This window comes from Maniola hyperantus, chromosome 13 (assembly GCF_902806685.2).
Source record: "Maniola hyperantus chromosome 13, iAphHyp1.2, whole genome shotgun sequence".
NCBI classification, from domain to species: Eukaryota; Metazoa; Arthropoda; class Insecta; order Lepidoptera; family Nymphalidae; genus Maniola; species Maniola hyperantus.
In genome coordinates, this window is record NC_048548.1 from 13,836,193 (window position 1) to 13,858,995 (window position 22,803).

Genomic DNA, 22,803 nt, shown 5'->3' on the forward strand with positions numbered 1-22,803 from the left:
ATAAAGTAGGTTATTTAAAAAAAAAATGCGAAATGGCTTCAAAACCAAATAATAAAATTGCACATTATAGCGGAGCCACAAGCAACCAATCATCGATTTGCATTCGAAATTCAAATTCGAAAAAAAAAAAAACAGAAAAAAAACTTGTCCTATTAGTGGCTCGTATATCGCAGTAAGAGTCCCCGCAGACCACAAACTTTTTATCGGCCGATAGTTTGGTCGGTTTCTTAATCAGTATGAAGATGTATGTAAGTGCAAATTATAACGATTACATCTTCATACTGATTAAGAAACCGACCAAACTATCGGCCGATAAAAAGTTTGTGGTCTGCGGGGACTCTAACAGTCAGCCAAGTTTTACCGAGGACATAATATGAAGGACAGCAACAATTCAAGCTAAAACTTATACAAAGCGGTGCAACGAGCTCGGTGGCTTTCATTCAGTGTTGTACACTGAGTTAGCGAATCACCTCGCAGGCGCAGGCTGGCCGTGTCGGCGCGCGGCAGCCCACTGATTGGCCCGACAAGTCGAACCATGGAGTACGACTTAGCCTGCTATAGCTTTTGAAAATGCCCTCAAATGAAGTACGTATATGACGTCTTACCGGGTAATGCAGCTTCTCGCAGCCAGCGGTCTCCTCGGGGTGGTAGAACCAGTGCACGCGCACCGCCATGGCGCCGCGCGCCTCCCACAGCGCCGCGATGCGCCCGATGTACGGCCGGTCCGCGCGCCCCGTCGACAGGAACACCGCGGCGTCGCCCACCTGACCAAAACCATCATCATCAGTATATCTGAGTCCACTGCTGGACATACGCCTTTCCGAGGGCGCGTCTGTTATAAAAATAAAACAAAAAGACAAGTGTTGTCCGTTCACTATAATAAATAAATAATCTTTATTTCACAGACATCAAGGCCCACAATATTATGTTAGTAACCATCTTAATCTATGTTAGTAACTATATTATAATATAATGTATGTTAGTAAGAAACTTATTCTATGTTAGTTAATATAATTAATATACTTCTCGACTCTAGTATCATAAGGTCGGATGTGTACTTCCGACCAAACTCACTTTTTTACATAAAGGTAATGAGCATTTCGGGCTCTTTCTGCCAAGCTGACACCAGTATTTCTATCTCTTTTCGTTGCAAAGATAAATACATGCATAATGTCGTATCTGAACACATTCTAAAAATTTGGAGAACCATAATTATAGTTGTTGACTTGCGTATGTATGCACCAAAGCGATGGAGAAAAATGATAGATGTATTTTGAGTTCGACCATTATGCTACGAAATTAGTTTATTTGTAATACAAGCTGGTACTGCAGTTACGCACTTCTGCTTCTAAAATATGTAATAATTTTGTTAGGTAAAATCACAACAGATGTTATGCTTCGAATTTTTTGTATTAATATTTGGACTGTGAATCATTTAAGACTTTTTGCCTTGTAATATAAATAATTTTGCAATAAAATTCATGGAAGTAAGTTGAAATAAAGCTTTTTGTTTGTGACTACATTAAGGTTGATGTGATTAATAGGTAAGAGATCCATCCTATTTCACCAAAATTTTGGAATAAACTGCGGGAAAAAAGTAAAGAGCCAGAATAAAGCTGAAGACATTATGAAAATGTAGACTAGAAAATCTTTTAGGACCACGAAAATCACACCATGGAAATCTAAAACTATATTATAATAATACCCCACTAAGCAAAAAACCGTGCATTTATGGTGTTTTTTATGAATCATAGTTCAAATCATCAGTTCAAAAATTTATTGCCCTAGTTTTTAAGGTAGCCTTAAAAAATTAGAGTACCTAATCAATTTTTTTCTTCTTTACCCGTCTTATAATCGACCGAATTTGATATTAATCGAGAGCAGAAATTATAAGTCACCTACAATATGTGATGATAGTGATTCTAACGAAACATACCTAATTATAGGAAGCTTTAGATTATGTTAATTTAAATATAAATGTAGTATAAATTAATTTATTAATTAAACAACTAATAAAAGTGAAAGTAAAAAAATAAAAAAACTTAACTAAACACGAAAGAAACAGTTTAAAAAAGTATCTGTTAAAAAGAACAGTCGAAACAGAAGCAATGGAATTTTCAAGAAAGCAGAAAGTATTTTTTTTATTACAAAAGTGGCAATGCCGGATTTGACTAACAGTAAATCCTTATACCTGCGTAGTTTCTGCACCTTAAAAACGATTCATGATGCTACCAGCAGTGTTGCTACTTTAATGTGGTCTGAAAACATCAGCTGCAGCGGAAGAAATAAAACAGTATCTTGTCTTATTTCATTAATCTACTAGAGAAGAAACAAAGTATTCTCGAAATTGTTGAAAAATTGACTTTGTGGTCTGAAAATTGTGTCGGTCATAATCGGAGCATGATAATCGTTATGTACTTATGATTATTATAAGGATTGCCACACTAAAAAGTGATAAATCACAAGCTTGCAACATGTACCTACGTGGAGTAAGATGTCATCCACGCACAAATAGAAAAAAAGGGAACAGCTGAAAACAATGCAGATTAACTAAGAGATTGGTCACAGTTTACATGAACATGCGAAGGAAACAAAACTTTTTGATAAGTTTGATTTGGCACTACAACATATTTTTAAAGACCACATCCCTTTATAAAGGTGATAGACCGTTTGTTATATCAAAAAAATAATAATAACGGCGGGGATTTTCAGATTTCGGAATATATTACCTGGCTACAACTAACTGCTGGGTGTTAATTTTTTATTAAAACTACTTACTTTAAAGAAGACTTTTTTGTATTTCATTAGTATGTTATAGGTACATATAAACTTAAAAATTCTTCCCCGCTTTCGCCCAATATACGACATAATGAGAAACCATTATCCACTGTAAAATATAACCAACTTTTGCAGTAGGTACCTGCTGACCCCCATTCTTACTTTACGTACCTAATCATTATAAGGAAAATCAGGCTATGTTGGCATGTTTCAAATTTCTATATTGATGTAACCGTCATGTATGCAATTCCACAAAAAATGTTTGGCCCACTGTAGGTTTCTAATTACTTTGTAAATTTTTTTTCCAATTTTTGGCCGTTGTTTTTAATTAATGGGCTTTATTTGTGAATTTGTAAATGTTATTTTCATTCATTCAGAAGTCACAAGGTTTACACGGATGCAATGGTCAGACTATCGGGCGAATGCAATTATTATGTTTCAGATCTAACTAATCAGTTTCAGAAAAATCAGATAGGTACATTGTTGCTATCTCACAAAACTCCTAAATGTTTTTTGTGAGATAACTACTGTGATCTTTTGTCCGAATATTACTTATGTATAATCAGTTAAAACGTATTATGAAATATTAAGTAATAGATCCGACTTTTATTTCAAATTTGTAATAGTAAAAATTGCAGCCATAAAGTCGGTTTACAACTTATGCACACACTTTTTTAGCACAGTTACGAATATTACCAGCATAAAGTCGCATATCGTCAATTTTGAAGAAATTGTGAGTTTATATTTTATTTATTAATGATAAAGTATTTCTAGTAATGGTTAATGATAGGTACAGTTAGGTGTTAAATATTACAAAAACAACTGAAATTCTATCTCTAGTAGTTTAGAAATTATGACCCGATTTCCCTAGCATTTTTGTTTTGGCTCTCCTGAAAAGTAGCAAAAATCCACATCCGACCTTATGATACTAGAGTCGAGACTTATTAACTAATACAGATATCCAGTGCGCCTTGAGAGCGCTGTCCTGTCTGTCTGCTATCACCTTCAGGATAATGTTGGGACTTCTCTCCAACCTACTTTTGATTGAGGCGATCCTTTTCCGTATGATTGCGAAGAAGCCGTCTACACAGTTATCCGCAAACATACCGGACGCGCTACAGTACCGAGGCAGTCCCAACATTATTCTGAAGATGTTATTATACTGGACTCGGAGGGCGTTTATAGATTTTTGGGTATAGTCAACCCACAGACTGCACGTGTAGAAGCTCTGACAAAAGGACTTGAACAAAGTGACTTTAACTTCTTTTGTGCAACGAGCAAATCTGCGAGCTATCATATTCCCTCTAACCGCCAACGCCCTCCGTTCCCTATCAATGTCACAATTATCTTTCATGTCTGCTGTAACCACATGACCCAGGTATGTGAACTTGGGCACCCTAACCAGCTCTGCACCGTACAGTCTCACTGGAGGTACATAGCTGGGAGAAATGCTACCCGCCGCAAAGACCATGAGCATGCTTTTTTTTTACTATAACTTGACCCCTGCCTTCATATTAGCACCACTGCTTTGTTTGCTTTATTGCTTAGAACTTAGAGTTTATTATTGTGTGATTTGGAATAGTGCCATCATAACGTCAGAGGTCAAGTTATAGTGAATGGACAATAATTGAAGGGAACCCTTGATCCAAGGTCACATCAGTTAGTTTCGCTACATTTTCGAAAAGCCGACGACGCGACGCGGCGGCTAGGAATCTACTAGAGTTTCCTCTACCAAGAGCATATAAGTAACAAGAACTCACATGTAGAACCTCCTCGCCGCGCTGTATTGCTCTATAGAAGAGCTTCCGCAGCCTTGGTTTAGCGGTGCGCCGGTACGCAGGCCCGTGCCATCGCCACAAAGCGCCGCCTGGTAGGAAGGCAGCCATTTTGCTGACGCCACCACCACCGCCGCCGTCGGATGACGTTGAAGACACGGTTCGCCGTTTTGTCTTCTAGAAAAATAATAAATATCAATATATTTTTTTTAATTATTACATGTATAATATTACAATAAAACTTAAAGCTAGCCTTATCTAATTACTATATAAATCATGACCGCGTGGAATGGTGCCAAGAATACTGGCTGCATTTCCGCGCTGGACAGCCAGGCTGATCCAGCCCTTCTGTCACCAGATGAGGCTATTAATCGCGGTGAAATGTCTCGTAAAAAATTTTTAGCACTAAGACTCCATGGCCCCAGGGTCTCCACGGCAAACGGCACAAAAATGTAACTCTCTATATATATCTATATATATATATAAATATCTATATATATATAAATATCTGTAATTCAAAATATAACACGGCTTACGTCCGGTTTTGTTGGTATGTGCCCAACTTATTTCGACTCAAAAGACACTTGAATGTGCAAACACATCGCAATCGTCTACCACACTGACCTAGTGCGGATTGGTAGATCTCGCATGCCTTTGAGAACATTATCGAGAACGAGTATGCAGGTTTAGTCACGATCATTTCCTTCACGAAACATCTTGGACACATGACATCAGGACAGTGCACATTATGGTATAATAATAAATAATAAATAAATAAATAATAAATCTTGTAATTAACTTTGTCACTTCTGCTAGCTGATGTTATTTTCTCTAAAAGTTTAAACTAACCGAATTAAATTAGTGCTGAGATGAGCACAAAATGTTGTGAAATAGTCTAAAGCTTAGAAATCTTTGGCTTTATACGACTTCAACCCTTTATTGCTCATAATTCATTGAATCCAACTTCTTGAGATTTATCATTCAAACTAGCATATGCCCGCGACTTCGTCCGCGTGGACTACACAAATTTCAAACCCCTATTTCACCCCCTTAGGAGTTGAATTTTCAAAATCCTTTCTTAGCGGATGCCTACGTCATAATAGCTATCTGCATGCCAAATTTGAGCCCGATCTGTCCAGTAGTTTCAGCTGTGCGTTGATAGATCAGTCAGTCAGTCAGTCAGTCAATCACCTTTTCCTTTTATATTATTTAAAGATTTAATGACTAAATATTGCACTAAGCAAACACTATTTACCTTTTTGGGCGCTTCAACCACAGCCGTAGAAGTAGACGCGACAGGAGCGTGTATGGTCTCTTCTTCCAACCCAATCCCACTATCCTTCAAGTTATCCTTACTTTCCATATCTTTCTTTAGTGTAATCTTGCTCAAATTGCTGAAATCCAGCACGGCGTTTTTAACCAAACTCTTCTTAGACAGTACCGCTTTTTTAATCACAGTCTTCATTTTCTCTTCCGGAGATTTTTCTACTGCTATCAGAGTTGATAGCCTATCATTAGAATCTACGGAATCTTCGTTAGATTTGTTCGAGTCTATGTAATCTGATGATGATTTGTGTCGATGATCATCACCAGATGATGACGAATGGTCTTTGCAGCCAGAATGGTGTCGTTTCTTGTGTTTTCTGTGATGTTTTTTGTGATGCCGTCTATGCTTGCAGTGTTCTTCGCAGCATTTATGTTTTTTCTTTTTCTTTTTGACGTATTCCGTTGAAGTCGGGTCTTCTTCGCTTGTCAGCCTTCTCATTTTCTCTTTCTTTAATTTCTTCAGTTTCTTTCTATCTCTATGCCTTTCTTCCTCATTTTGATTATTGGTATCTGCTGGGGTCTGTGGCGTTGGATTTGGTTGGGGTTCTGTTTTCACCTCGGTACTGGCGGTAGGTGCTGTCTTTTTCTCTTCTGTCATACTTGCGTTCCTTCTTCGTTTGCCCAGTGTGAATAGTGTGTTTTCGTATTCTGTAATTTAATAAGGAAAATCATTACTATATGAAGCTTGGCTACAATATTAATTGAGACTAGTATAAAACCGGCTTATTATCACGTGGCTGTTGATAGCTTATTGTTTATTCAATACATATTAAACTGCTATTGTCCAGATCTATTTAACTAGCGCTATATAATACCTTGTGATGATTTTGTCTACGTAAAGATGAGAATTTGATAAGATAATGAATTATCTCCCTCGGTGCATCGTTATCCTCAATGGTGAGTGAGGATCATATTATCGTCACATTTGTTAGTATGTCTGTATTGCTCGTAATTCGTATCCTTTAGACCAGCCTCAGTCACGACTTGAGATACACTGAGGCTGCTTAAACGTTATGTTTAAGTGGAGGTAAACTAGTGTTAAACCACCACCAAAGACTTAGACACACACAAAGACACTTATTTACAAGTATTACCAATCTCTGCCTCTACTAAACGCACGGTTCCGACTCGAGCTTTTTAAGGAGTTACAAAAAACCGACAGCATATGGCTCGGATGCCTCACTAGGCGGCGAGTCTGGTCCATAAGTTGAGATAACTTGATCGCGCCACTGTCTCACCCTTCGACTGCATAATTTGAGCCTCAATAGCTCAACGGGTAAAGGAGTGGACTGAAAATCCTACAATGTGGTGAACGGCGAAGTGGTCGGCGGTTCAAATCCCGCCCGATGCACTATTGTCGTACCTACTCCTAGCACAGACGAGACAAACTTGCAGCTCCTGCCTTCCGCCTCAGGAAAGTCCAAAAGTCATTTGTGGGTATGGGTATTACCTTTTATAATAAAATCCCGCAAACTATTTTGGACTTACCTTTGCACAAGTTTAAAAAATCTATTAAAAATATGCTCCTGAAAAAAGCATATTACACAATTGAAGATTATCTAAATGATAAAAGAGCGTGGATTTGACCTGCAGCTCGTTCCAGCAACGCACAAGACTGCAAATACTATTTTATACATGGCATAATCTTGTACCTATATCAAATATTTGAAAAGAGCAACTGCCGAGTTTCTTGCTGGTTCTTCTCGGCAGGAAAGGCATTCCGAACTAGTGGTAGATGCATCCGACTATTCGTAAGCACTTGTAAAAGTTTATACGAATAAAAAAGATTTTCATTTCATTTCATTTCATTTCATTTCATTTCATTTCATTTCATTTCATTTTATTTCTATTTTCCTTCCTTTCCTTTCCTTTCCTATTGTCACATCTTCAACCAAATTTGACACTGAAAAGTATCGGGATAAAGAAAGGAACTTAATCAGAATAAATATCAAACTCACCAACAACAGGATAATTAGGTTCCAAAAACCTAATATCCTCAATGGCTATCCTGCCGGAGTCTCCATCATCAAACTCCACGGCTACGAACTTGTCATCGTGAGGGTCTGGAGACGAGACGGCGACGGTGCCGGGGTATAAACACCGGTACTGCTGCGACCAATACGCGCACACCCGGGTGCCAGATGGTAGATCAGCTACCGTTGTCGGGCTCACTTCCAGGATCTGAAAGAACATCATCATGATCAACCCTTCGCCGGCTCACTACAGAGCACGGGTCTCCTCTCAGAGTGAGAAGGGTTTGGCCATAGTCTACCACGCTGGCCATGTGCGGATTGGTACGTGGCACATGGCCAGCGTGGTTTTAAAAATGTTTCAAACTTTAAAAAGTTTTTTTAACATGTTTTTTCCTATTTTAAATAAAATTGTTTTTGACTGTTTTTTTTCACCCCTGCCAAAGACATGATCAACCCATCGCCGGCTCACTACAGAGCACGGGTCTCCGCTCAGAGTGAGAAGAGTTTCTACCACGCTGGCCATGTGCGGATTGGTAGACTTCACACACCTTTGAGAACATTATGGAGAACTCTCAGGCGTGCAGGTTTCCTGATGTTTTCCTTCACCGTTAAAGCAAGTGATATTTAATTGCTTTAAACGCACATAACTCCGAAAAGTTAGAGGTGCGTGCCCGAGATCAAACCCCCGACTTCCGATTAGAAGGTGGACGTCCTAACTACTATCACTACCACACTACTAGGCTAGGACTAGGCTATCACAGCACTGAAAGAACATGCATCAGCAAAATTGTGATAGATTCATGAGGATGGTATTGTCTAATGGTGACAGTTTTATAGACATGTATTAAACCTTTGCTTTGACCTCAACCGATAAACTCAATGGATGATTAACTTTGGGAGTCCAGAAAAAGAAGATTTTTTTTTATTGAGCCTTGTATTAAGCAAAATACATACAGTATTTTGCAATTAGTGAAAGAAAACTAAGCGCGTAAAGGCGGTTTTATTTCGAATTTTATCTTTTAACGAGCTTAAGCTCGCGACTTCGTCCGCGTGGACTACACAAATTTCAAACCCCTATTTTACCCCCTTAGGAGTTGAATTTTCAAAAATCCTTTCTTAGCGGAGGTCTACGTCATAATAGCTATCTGCATACCAAATTTCAGCCCGTTCCGTCCAGTGGTTTGAGCTGTGCGTTGATAGACCAGTCAGTCAGTCAGTCAGTGAAACAGTCAATCAGTCAGTCAGTCACCTTTTCCTTTTATATATTTAGATTTGCTCTATGTCTCGAAGAACACTTTAGGCTGCCGCTCCCTTAAGGCGCCTGTCAGTTATTTTCAGTAAATCCTACTGCAGTTATTCGAAAGCCGTAACTTGATTGTGGCTATAACTGCGAAGTCAATTAGAGTAGTATGTCAAATCGGTTGATAGTAAGTTGCAAAGTGCCGGTAGTAAGAGAAATAATTAATACTATTACAAAATACAATATTTACGTACGATACTTACAGCATCTTTCAAGGTCTCCTCTCTGGATAGTATGTGCGGCTTATTCCCCCTTTCGCCATCAAGCGTTATGGCGTACACATCTGGAGCTTGCACTGCACTCAGTTTACCCGCGTAGAACAATCCACCCCTTGATGTGAGCACTCTAGGGGAGGAATCTAAGTTATCCTCAGTCAAAGTACATCTTGAAACTGGCTGTGGTTGAGGAGTAGGTTCAGGCGGAGTTTCTTTATTCTCGTCTCCAGTTCTTTCTACAGACTTAGTACTCTTCCGTCTCTTTTTGGCTCGACGTCTCTCCTTATCGCTATCACTAGACGCACTCGCTCTTCTAATCGCTAGTTCTATCTCAGACATGTCGTCCCTAGAATGTTTCCTCGCCAACCTGTCAACCTTTTCTCGATTTTTCTGCCGAACCTCATTCAGACTCTCCATCGAGGAACTCGCTGATCTATTAAGGCCCCAATCATGTTCCTCCTCTTCTGAATACATCTTTACTATAGGCTCGGCTTTTAACTTGGGTCGAACTTTACTCGTTCTGTTTATTTCTTCCCTCGAGGGTTCACCTTTTGAGTATAGGATATTGCCTTTCAGTTTTCCTTTCGCTAGTAGATAGCCAACTAAGGTGCTTTTGGATTTAGGTTTCTTAGCTACGATTGTTTCTGTAGAGTCTGGGCTAGACACTTTTCTCGGTCGTCCGACTTTTCGTTTTTTCGACGACCCTCTGTCTGAATCTGGGGAGAGAGCAGGAGTGCAAGGCGTTGGGGGTGTCGATATTGGTGGCAATGGCGGCGTAAGTGCATTCAACTGGGCGCGTTTTTCGTCACATTGGCGTTGTAAGTCCTGCAAACGTTCTCGCATGTCTTTTTCGATAGCATTGACGAGCGCCTGAGCTGAAGGCACTGCATGGCCGTGAGCGCAGTCTGTTGAACCGCACGTACAAGCCGTCACACGACGCAAACTCGCTTCTAACTCGCCACCGTCATCTTGATCAGTATCTTTTCTCTCGCGTTTATGCCGCCGCATTTTTTCCAATTTATGCCTCAATCTATCCTCCCTATCACTGCTTCTTTTTCTTCTTCTCTCACTGGAAGAATCATCTCTGTGCCTATGTTTATCTTTTTTTGATTCTAACGACCTGTCTCTTTCAGTGGGACTCAATAGCTCAGTTTTAATAAACGGTCGAGACGTCGATGGTAAATTCGTTTGAGGAATTTCTTCGACTTCTTCCATAAACCTTTGTTCTGCTAAAGCACATAGCAACCCTAATCCATCGAGAGAAGGTTTTTGTTGCTCATTTGTCTGTTCCACAACCGGAAACTCAAATCTTCGATGTGGATCTAGATCAGTACGTGGAGGCGATTTCGGGGATGTTTTGATTAAAATATTCAATTTATTGGATGTCCTCGTATCTATTGTCAAAGGGGTAGGATCTAAAGGGGGCATGTTTCCGGGTGTCGTTCGTTCGAATTGTTCAATGCTGTTCGATAGAAGTTCCAATCCGCTGACGTCGACTGGTAGTCTTGTTTGCGGTTGAGTTGGCATTGGCGTCGGTGTGGATGTCCCTCCCGTGTCTATAACTAAATCGTGTGACCCACCGCTGCTAGAGTTATCTATCGTTTCATCTCTTTCGATCGCATCGATCGCTTTTTCGACGGCGCCAACTGCGAGGCCTTCAGAAGAAGATTCTTCGGCGCTATCTATTAGTGGAGGATGTAATGACTGACATGATATTTGCATGACGTTTGACTCGTCTGGAAAATGTGCAACGCCAACACATGCTACGTCTCTTTCGTCCTCATCTGCGTGATTTGGTGAATCCTCTTCCTCGTCGATGTGGTCTGTCTGGTTCGATGCGTCTCTGTGTGCCGGGAGTTCAGGAGCTTCTGGGGGTGGTGTGGGTGGAGCGGCGGGAGAAGTTGCTTGGCTTCTGCACACTTGTTCGGTATAATCAGGTTGGTAGTAGAGATGCGTCGTTAAAATCGGCTGTTGGACGGGTTCGGGGACGAATGGTGGTGGCTTCTCTTGAGGGGGTTCCGGTTCAATTTTTATCAATGTGTGCGGCATCATGAGGGATTGCATGGATTTTCTTTTGTCTACGGGGTGCGCGGGGTGAGACTGGGGAGGAGGGGCTGGAGCTAGAGTGACTAGGCGCGTGGAATGGGTGTGCGTGTGCTGCAGGGTAGCAGTAGACGCCAGGAGGTCACCTGGTAACAACTGTAGGTGATGCGAAGGATGTGGAGCTGGGGGAAGGAGTAAAGGAGCTGAGGAGTATGGTACTCCACCCCAGACTACCGCGTGGGGCAAGTCTGGGGGCGCAGGTAGTAATAGTAGAGCTCCAGAAGACGGTTCGCGGACAAGCTGGAACCCGCCGACGGACGACACTCCTCCGCCCATGGGTCCGACGCCCACTCCGCCCACGCCGCCCACCATCATGCTTTCCATCGACATTTGAGCTGAAAAGAAGAAAAAGCCTAATTATTTATAATTTTACTGCCCTGGCATTTTTTTAAACATGTTAATTTAAAAAAGTTTTTTCCTATCTTCTATATATAAAAACGAATCGCTGACTATGTTGCTGATCGCAAATCTCGAGAACAGCTGAACCGATTTCGCTAATTCTTTTTTCATAATATTCCTTGAAGTACGAGGATGGTCCTTACTTACGGAGAGAAAAATTAATAAAAAAAACCTGAAAAAGAATCGACTGTTAGGCGGTACAAATATTTTTGACTGTTCTTTTTCACCCCTGCAAAAAACAGGGGTGAAAGAAATACAGTCAAGTCAAGGATCGAGCTACGTGATACGTCTGCGCCACTCGTTTCTTCGTATAAACCGTGCCTAAGATCTTGCGCGCCATTTGTATTCTATCTCCAATCTCCATGCTTCCGTCGGGGGCGGTGGAATGCTAAAACACACCGATGGGAATAAGAAAGGTGGATTCCAGCATTTCCAGCTCATTTCCTATTCATTTATTTGGATGCGGCTTCCCTTTAATGCTGCTTCGATAACTTCTTAAATGGTTCATCTGACAAGCATGTGACTACCTAGTTTTTAGGGAAACCTGGAGCAAGTGAATGATTTGAAGACGGTCCAAAAATATACCTAAATCTATAAGTCGACGCATTTTAAACTGAGTCGTTAAGTTATCTGCCTGTTTCGCTCGCGAGCTGTAATTTTTTTTTTTTTTTAATTTATTATCAACATACAAGAAAAATTACATAAAATAAATACCACGCATTGTAAAAAACCATAGAGGTTTGACCCTCAATGCGTACCTACGTCTAGTACGTAAATTCGATTCGTATAATCGAATGTAGGTAATTACGTATTGGTGACCCAAGAGCTGGTGCTTATTTCGCTCAACGGTTGAGCCTTGCCGTTCAGCGAGGTAGTAGCGCCAGTGTTTTGGGCACAATGCCCATAAATGACCATTTGGACGGCGTATATTTTTTGTAAATATAAATTTTTTAGTGATAAGTTTTTCTGTATGTATATATTTGTCTATATTATTATCCATTTATCCTGTGATTTATTCAATTTATCTTAATTACTTTGTGATAGAACCAATCAATGAATGTTCTGTGACTATTATAGTGAATTACATAAAATTGTGGTCATTACGTATTTGTATGACGGCCACTTGGAAGAATCACGGATACGAACCGAATCCGGATGAGTGCACAAACGCCCTTACGAGTTGCGGAATGGTGACAGTTGACGTAAACATTCAGATATTCAACTTCGCTCGTCAGTTGTCGCTGCCACCTTTTCTTTTCTTCCCGTGGGGAAATCTTCATGGATGCCACCGCACCCGGGGGGCACGGAGGTTATGTCGGACTCTTACCGACTAAAAAACCCCACGATCTTTTTTTTTTTAGGGTTCCGTACCTTAAAAGGAAAAACGGAACCCTTATAGGATCACTTTGTTGTCTGTCTGTCTGTCTGTCAGTCAAGAAACCTACAGGGTATTTCCCGTTGACCTAGAATCACGAAATTTGGCAGGTATGTAGATCTTATAGCTGGCATTTGGGGAAAAATCTGAAAACCGTGAATTTTTGGTTACATCACACAAAAAAAATTAAATTGTGGTCATGAACTAATAATTAGTATTTTCAACTTTCGAAGTGAGTGACTATATCAAGTGGGGTATCATATGAAAGGTCTTCGCCTGTGCATTCTAAAACAGATTTTTATTTATTTTTATGTATCATAGTTTTTGAATTATCCTGCAAAATGTCGAAAAAATCCGACTGTAGTACGGAACCCCCATTGTGCGAGCCTGACTCGCAATTGGCCGGTTTTTTAAGTCCGGTGGCTTTGCAAACACGTTCGCGCAACCTAGCTAGCGAAGACCCACCTCAGGGGTCCAATAAATCCCCTACGCACCGTCTGAGGCGCACCAGGAACACGAAGGTGCGCCTCCCGACTGGACTGGACTGGTTTTTTTCCGGATCCTTCTGCAACCCACACCCCAAGAGTCGTCTCAGTCAACAAGCAGTGCACCTATAGGTAAATACCTACTTATCTGATACGTTCTATCGATTATGTTCAGTGACAAAACGACAAAATAAATAATAACGTAAAACCATCAATTATGCTAGTAGGTAGGTAGGTACACGCGATCACCAAATCCGTTCCGACCGAGAAACTCACCGGGCCGTGAAAACAAAACTCGAAACGCGATAATCGTGCGCTAATACCCGCATAAGCCGAGAGACGGCGCTGTTTACGGTACAGTGAATACACCGCCAATTGGGTATTTAGAAAAGAATAGATTTTTATTCAAGTAAACTTTTACAAGTGCTTTTGAATCGTCAACTAGTTTAATTTACCACTGGTTCGGAATGCCGTTCCTACCGAGAAGAACCAGCAAGAAACTCGAACTCGGCGGTAGCTCTTTTCAAGAGATCAATTTACAATATCATACTGTACAAGCAATTGCAGCCCCGTGCATTGCTGGAGCGAGTCAAATCCAAGCTTTCTTATCATTTACATAATCTTCGACTGTAGGTAAGTATAATATGCTTTTTTTAAGAGCACACTTTTGATAGATTTTTAAACTTGTGTAATGGCAAGTCATGAATTTTATTCCATAAAATAGTATAAATATGTATCTACCTATACCTACTTACCTAAATAAAATAAAAATTACATAAAACTTTAAGCAAAAAGTAAAGAAAACAGTTTGTATTAATTAAATAATGATATGTTTACCTATTATTACGATACGTAGATTAGATACGCGCCACCCACGTCCAAATGGACACTATCCACAAATCATTAGATAACTGTACAAACTCGATAAGAAATCTTACGACCGGCTCTTATAATGAGACGCCCGGTTATTCCGCCCACGTCCACTTATGAGTGCAAGAGACGGAAATAGAACCCCACGTGCGCTGAAACGGGATGACGATACAGATAGGGTTTACAGATAAATTACCACAATTTCCGGGACTTTTCTAAGCACGCCTATGACAAATGGACGTGTTTATAAAGTCCCTAATTTCAACTGGGTATAGTGCGACAAGGCTCTCTTGGCACTTCAATGACATTGACAGGGGAGCGCTGTTGGAGAACAAACTTAGAATATTCAAACAAGAACAAAGGGGACACTTGACGGCAACGTTAGTTCCAATTTTCGCCACGCGCCAAGGTAGCCTTGTCGCACTGTACCTACGCACCTACGGGTGCAGACCTCGGCGATGCCTTGCGGTACGATAGTAGAAAGGTGAAGGAGGAACCAGAGGGCCTAGCATGCGCCCCACGAGATAATTTTGTCTACGCATTTTCTCGTGTTCATTCATACAGATAAGACGAGTAGGTAAATGCGTAGACAAAATTTTCTCGTGGACCGCATGTTAGCCCTACTGGTCGAAAAGTTCCTCGGCACACTCTCAACCAACACCAGTTTCAATGGAATGACAACATAATTAAGTACGATGATATTAAAAAGCTTTTAAAAAGGACTAACTAAAAAAAGTTTTTAAAAGGACTTACGAGTTAGGACAGTCCCGAAAATCTCGATCATGAAGTGAACCTAGTCATGCAACGGTTCCAAAAGCATTTTATAAAATGTCCCGACATCGGAATTAAAAGGGACGCGTCGCATACGAATCGATTTTTGTATAAACGATTGTTTTCTCGATTAATTATTTATTAATGCACTTTGTTTAGTCCGATCCGAGTTCAATCGAATAATTTAACATTTTCAAGCAGGTTGGGTGAGGGATGCGATGGGAATGGATGAATCACGATTAATGTCATGATTGATAGGTACCTATGGAGGTAGGAAGCCTAGCCGCCTGCTCGTTTGCTCGCTATCTCTATTTAAAAAAAAAAATAGGTATACCCCCAGAGGCAGATTCTCCCTAAGGCAAACTAGACACGTGCCTAGGGGCGCGAGTTTACGAAGGGGCGCGCGCGCTTTCATATAGAGTTACTTAATTAATTATCCCAACTACCGACCGATTGCTGACCGAAACTGCCTCTTCTTTAATAAGTATACTTAGCAAAGTGTTATGACGTGATGTTCTTCTTTAGAATAGAATAGAATGTTTTTTTATTCGTGTAAACTTTTTACAAGTGCTTATGAATAGTCAGGTAGTTTTAATTTACCACTGGTTCGGAATGCCGTCTCGATCTCTTCACTCGATCACATAAATAGCATAATCACCACCTACCAGTAAGTAGGTACTAGGTATGCAATGAGACGATACCTTGTTCTTTAGAAGCTAGCTAGTAAAATTTTTAATATGACTGTAAGAGGGGCACCTACTTATGAGGTGCTTGCCTAGTGCGCTCTCGGAATTTAATCCGCCTCTGGGTACCCCGTAGGTAGGTTTGGTCCGGGACAGGTTGAGATGGCAATCGGGGGATGAGGCAGCGGGACGCCCTACACACCCGCACGTCACCCGCGCTATCTCGCACCGGGTTATCTCAACCTGTCGCGTCTGTCGCATCTCCCGCCGCGTACCTACTAGATATTAGGTATACCTATAGGTACCTAGGGTTGCCAGGTTGCCAAACCTAATAGCCGGACAGACCAGCCAGTTTGGCCGGACATTTGGGTAGAAAGGCATTTGGCCGGACACCCTACATTATTGAGGATTTTGTGTCTTAGTATTAATAGGTAGGTACGACAAAAAAATTGTATGTAAAATCTTGTTGTCGGGCGGCACTGCCGCCTGCGGGAGCGACCGACAGTCGACTCGCCTGCGCTCGTTTGCGAAATGTAAAAAGCCTAACAAAAGCCGGACAAGCCGGACACCGTTTATTTTGGCCGGACACGCAATCAAAAAGCCTACCTATGTCCGGCTTTATCCGGACGCCTGGCAACTCTGCCTATACCTAAGGTTATCGCACCTATACTAGGGTAAGGCTACCTGTACGTACGTAGGTAATTTGTATGATGGAAGCAAGAGCTGCGTCAAGCTCAGCCTCTAGCACTCTACTATCTTCATCGTTATCATCATCAACCGATAGACGACCACAGCTGGGCATGGTCTCTTGTAGGCACTTCCACACGCCACAGTCTTGCGCCGTCGACATCCAGCGGCTCCCTGCCGCTCGTTAAATGTCCTAACTCCAAATTTCAGTAAAGCCTAAAACAGCTAAGAAGCCTATCAACAAGCTGAGCAAGGAAATTTAATCTCAAACGTTGACACAACGTTGACACAGGCTACTTAATAATTACCTAATCCGTAATCGTCTACCTACCTATTAGGTACTTAGATGGATTAGGAAATGCCTACTCGGCAGATTTTTATTTTTTTTACTTGTCGCTATGACAAGTGTCACCGCACCCCTGACAAGATTTCAGAGACTTTTTTAGACTTTTATTTAACTCGGCAGATAAGGTTCTTACCTACTTGTCTACCTGCCTAATCCTCTGGGTAAGAAAGGTTACCTAAGCACCCATATAGAGGTAGGCAGGGAAGCGGGGGACTTAAAGTACCTACCTAACTACTTACCTATAGGTAGGTATACCTAAGTAGTTACCTAGTTGAACCCGGTGCGGGATAGCGCAGGTGACGTGCGGGTGTGCGGGACATCCCCCCGCCTCATTCCCCGATCACCTTCACGACCTGTTGCGGACTAAGTATCCTATAGGTATAATAGATAGGTAGGTATACCTATTTGACAGATGTCAATTCAGGATCAAATTGAGATCTTAGTCACTCTCTAGTAAGTAGTCTAGTGCTGTGTCGTCAGTCGTCACGCATTGTTGCCATCGCGTCATGTCTGTTCCCGCCTTTAATCAGTTAAACCGTCATTTGAAAAACCTTGACTAATTAACCCGATTCCCCATTGTAGGTACGCGACGATCTAAATTCTAAAACCAACAATTATCAGCATTACGTTATCGATGAAAACGAGCGAATATTCTAAAAAACTAACTTTAATCCGTTGCGATAGAATCGCGTGAGGTGTCAAATTCTTAACCGTGAACTGTTCACTACGATAATCGTTAAAAAAAAACAACTAATCACAACACTAAAAACGTGAGGGGACGTTACTGATTAGGAAACGCCTTTGTCGCTAGCTCGCTTCTGATTGGCTGAGACGTTGTGAAGGCGGAGCTTAGAAGGCGGGAGGAACGTTTTAGGGTTGTCTCCTTCAAGAGTTATCGATAAATGAGGTTTTTTATGGTGTTTTTTTGCATGTTGTTTTTCGGATGATGGATAATTTATGGGTTGGGAGTGACACGAGTTCCGCTTGGCGTGTGGGAAGCGACTTATGGTGAGCGATGGAAGGTTTCTGACGAGGGTTACTGGGTCGTATGGGGTTTAGGGTTACTATACTTTGTCGGTGACTACATTGTAGGTAAGTGTTGTATTAAGTTACCGTAGTGGACGCGTTATTTATGCGAAACAGTAAACAATAGGTAGAATTTCAAATTAGTGGGAAGGTAAGTATACCTAGTGTTGTGATTTACCGCGAAAAATACTTATAAGTACTACTTATAGGTATTTTTGCTTCTATTTTACCTGAACAAATTAACCCTACCTATTGGTACGATAACGGTACCGATTCATTTAAAAAGCAGTTACTAGGTACCAAATTAGGTACGGTGGAAAATCATTTTAAACAGAGGATATTATCTATAGCTATAGGTTTGGATAATATTATGCCGAGTACCTACCTAGATATTTTAAGCAGATAGGTAGGGACCTAAGTACTAACCTACTTCAGTTACAGAAGGTAGGTACCACTTGCTCTATAATGGTGACGGAAAACTTTATGAAGAAACCTGCATCCTACTTGAGAATTTTCTGTCAAAGTAAAGGTTCTCAAAGATGTGTGATGTCTGCCAATCCACACTTGGTCAGCGTCGTGGACCATGGCGTATAGCTGTATTCAACACCCACCTCATTCTGAGTGGAGACCCGTGCTTGTAGTGCGATGGAATTAATGACAATCACGCAAGCAAGTGATATACTTGGGTACCTAATTCGCACAAACTACAACTGCTCTCGCAAAAGGTGGATGACTGATCTATCAACGCACAGCTCAAACTACTGGACGGATCGGGCTGAGACTTAGCATGCAGATAGCTATTAGGTATGACGTAGGCATTCGAGAAGATTTTTGAAAAATCAACCCCTAAGGGGGTAAAATAGGAGTTTGAATTTTGTGTAGTCCAGCTGACGAAGTCGTGAGCATTAAGTTAGTTTCATATAGGTAGGTAGGTAGCCAGTAGGTATGAAATCATAAAAATGAAACCTATGACTTAAAATTGATCTACCTAATTAGAAATACAAAAAACCAGCTAAGTGCGAGTCAGATTCGCGCACTGAGGGTTCCGTATACTACAATCGTATTTTATCGATATTTTGCACGATAAATTAAAAACTATTATGCCTAAAAATAAATAAAAATCTGTTTTAGAATGTACCTACAAGTAAAGCCCTTTCATATGATACCCCATTTCGTATAGTATAATTTTACTTTAAAAGTTGAAAATAGCAATATTAGTTCATGAACACTTTTTAATTTTTTTCTTGTGATGTAACCACAAATTCACGGTTTTCAGATTTTTCCCCTAATGTCTGCTATAAGACCTAGGTACCTACCTGCCAAATTGCATGATTCTAGGTCACCGGGAAGTAAGTACCCTGTAGGTTTCTTGACAGACCGACAGACAGACAGACAGAGACACAGACAGACAGAGAGACAGACAGACAGACAACAAAGTGGTCCTATACCTAAGGGTTCCGTTTTTCCTTTTGAGGTAGGTACGGAACCCTAAAGAATATCTTAAAGCTAAAATAGTACTTAATTGTTTGAATTATTAAGCTAACATGTCCTGCCATTATATTATTATCCTGCTCTATTGTAACCATAGCTGGATCCCATAATAACGCAAAAAGCGATAAAAACTTAACGAGGTGTTATTGAATTGCTCGAACATACAAACCGACAATTTGTGCAAAAAATATAACGGCCAAGAGAGTTGGCTTGAAAGGCCCTTGAAAGGGTTCCATAATATCTATTGGTAGGTAAGTAGGTAGGTAGGTAGATACATCTAAAATCTAAATAAAAGAAAAAGGTGACTGACTGACTGGTCTTTCAACGCACCGCTCAATTTACTGGACGAATCGGGCTAAAATTTAGCATGCAGATAGCTGTTATGACGTAGACATTCTATACTTAAGAAATGATTTTTCTTATCGGTAAGGAACCCTGGAAAAAAAAAGAAGTTTCATTGTCCACGATTTAACCGCAGGCGTGGGCACTGGGCTAGTTCATTACGAAACGAAAATAAAACGATTCGATGAAAGAAACCGGTGGCCGTAATAAACGGGATCGAGTGTCGACCCAAAAAGAGAATATGAACCTCTTAAAAAACAAATTAGACTTCAAATGGTGGGAGGCTGATTACATCATTTTGTAGGCGTCCTCGGTCTCACTGCTAGCGGTCACAGCGGTCCACAGTTCTAAGTTCAGAGTTCTGCGTTCTGTTGTCGAAATTGTGACAAATTCCTACTTCAAAATGTTTGTTTCGTGGTCGTTCTATTGTTAGCCTAGTGGTAAAGTGGTTGAGATTCGGGGGGGTCAGGGGTTCGAACTGGGGCACGTAAGTACATCTAACTTTCGCGTTATTGCGTTTTTCGTAATAAGATTACCAATGGTGAAGGAAAACATTGTAAAATCTGCCAATACGCACTTGGCGAGCATGGTGGACTATGGCCTTCTCATATTGCGTTTTGCGTAGTTAGATATCAATGGTGAAGGAGAACATTGTGAAGTCTGCCAATCCGCACTTGGCCAGCATGGTCTATGGCCAAACCCCTTCTCATTCTAAGATGAGAACCGTGCTCAGTAGCGAGCCGGCGCGGGCGATGGATTGTTGATGATGAGTCTTCACAATGTAGCTACCTACCTAAAAATAACTAGACATTACTGGAAACAGTGGACGCTAGACCTCTAGTACCTAGTGGTGGGATTGACACCTTATAAAACGGCCAAATTGTACGCGCCGATCGGTATTTCGGTCTGAATGTGCGTAGAGCTCAAGTTATTTTGGATTTAATTTATTTGGATGACATTTTCGAACGACTAATATAAATTGGGACCCTATTTTCGTTAATTGTTCACAATAAAATTTTAATGTATGCAGAATACCATACCTACCGATGCCGGTGATTGTAAAAAATAACGTTATAAAAACCCGTTTTAGAAATACTTAGATATCGTATAAAATACCTGATATTAAAATTTTTCGTTATTATTTTATTTATGGAGTGACAGTTTACCGCTACCTATCCATAGTCTATACATACCTATCTAGTATCTAGTATCTAGTACACTTACCTTACTACCTAGGTAAGTAAGAAAGAGAACTTGGTGGTAAAAAGGCCCAACGGACAAACTCAGTTGCAATGCCGCTATCAAAGCGGCATGACACCACAGGAGGTGAATTTTATACAAGCGGAGCGCTGGCAACGTAAAACACCGCTCTCGCAATGCAGTTGGCGCGTAGTTACCAGGGTCGCATGAGTGTTAAGGAGGTGTGCCTTACCGGGGTACTGCCACAGGGGTGGGGCAGGCGCGGGGGCAGGGGTCGGCCACGCCAGCGGGGCGGGGCGGTCGTCGCAGAGCACGTTGGCCACGCCCACCGTCATGGCCGCCTGCGCCGCGTCTGGAATCACAACAATGAGGTTTTATATCTGCATTGACTGCGTGCTCGTTGCGAGCTGCTCATTAAAAATATAACAGTTTATTTTATGGGGAAAAATATGGCGAAAACAATTTAAGGTAATAGACATCAGCTATGAAATTATGTCAAAATAAACGTTTTTAGGTACGTCACGTTACATTTTTCCCATTGCTCCATTCACATTGGCCAAACACATTCGGCGAGTGCAGTCAAAGTGGATACAGCGATAGGTATAGGTTTGATAAACGCTGCTTGCGAATTGCATCAACAATAAAAAGTCCTTTGATGTTTACAGTATGAAAATCCACGAAAGTTGGCGGACTAGTCTAGTTTAACGCTGAGCCTTTCCCTACTAGAACTACAAGCTACGCGAAACACGTTGTACCTAACTAAGGTGTTTGCTCGTAGATCGCACTCTCAACCTCTGCCAAAATCTTTTGATTTTTGTTTTTGTTTTGTGAATTTTTTGGTGTTGCGTCTATTCGTTGCTATAAAAAGTTTCTTCACTAATAAAATCGGGAGTCGTATTGTACCTACCTACCTAACACTATTAATTTCTTCACAAAATTAAATTTATTTTGTGATCTTCAACTCTCACGTCACTGGCACGGTACGCAGCCATTCTAGAAACTATCATACCAGAGACAAGCATGTGTATCACGCGCTGACATTCTACCTACCTGGCGTGCCAGCTTACCAGCACCTAGCAAACGATTCACCTGGCATGTGTATTACGCGCCTAGTGGTAGATAGGTATCTTTACCTAAATGACAAAGTTTGGATGTTTGCTACTCATACCTAGTTTCTAGAAACTTTCAGCTTTTACAGAGGCGTCTTTACCTATGGTGCAGAGTGTGCGGCGCACACGGGCGCCGGGTCTAAGGGGGCGCCGAGCGCCCTCTACCTAATGCGACACCTTCAAAGATGCGTCGATGCCGGCGCTCTCAAAGACCCTGCGCTCGTGTTATGGCCGACGCCGTCATCATTTAAAATTGCACCATTTGCATCTGAATATCCGTTAGAAAATATAACTGTTAGTATTCCATTTTGACCCTGCTCCTACTAGACTAGAGGGCGCCAGGGTACTGGTTGCACACGGGCGCCACAAGGGCTAGAGACGCCTGTGAGCTTTTATAAAATAACGAAGGTCTCGCACGCGCTGGCTCTCTCTCTATAAGCGGCACACAATACCTAATGTAGGTACATCGACCTCTAGAAAAAGATTTCGGCTTTGTAGAGCGTTAAATTGTCTCTGTCACTCAAACCTATGTGACGTTTTGTCGGTCTC

General features: G+C 41.2%; 1 protein-coding gene across 4 annotated transcripts in view; it reads right to left on the reverse strand.

The window, feature by feature from the left end:
• wge (winged eye) overlaps positions 1-22,803 on the reverse strand; it is a 148,362-nt gene that overhangs the window by 5,500 nt on the left and 120,059 nt on the right. For 2 of the 4 annotated variants that reach the window (XR_011237451.1, XM_069502508.1), the window contains exons 8-13: positions 21,378-21,497; positions 9,347-11,805; positions 7,838-8,060; positions 5,809-6,527; positions 4,539-4,730; positions 606-764 (exon numbers count right to left, since the gene is read on the reverse strand). Coding sequence is in view for 3 of the 4 variants with exons in the window: in XM_069502508.1 (XP_069358609.1) it covers positions 606-764; positions 4,539-4,730; positions 5,809-6,527; positions 7,838-8,060; positions 9,347-11,805; positions 21,378-21,497 (3,872 nt within the window). In the remaining variant the exon portion in view is untranslated. The remainder of the gene's footprint in view (positions 1-605; positions 765-4,538; positions 4,731-5,808; positions 6,528-7,837; positions 8,061-9,346; positions 11,806-21,377; positions 21,498-22,803) is intronic. The other 2 variants (XM_069502510.1, XM_069502509.1) reach the window with 2 other exon arrangements.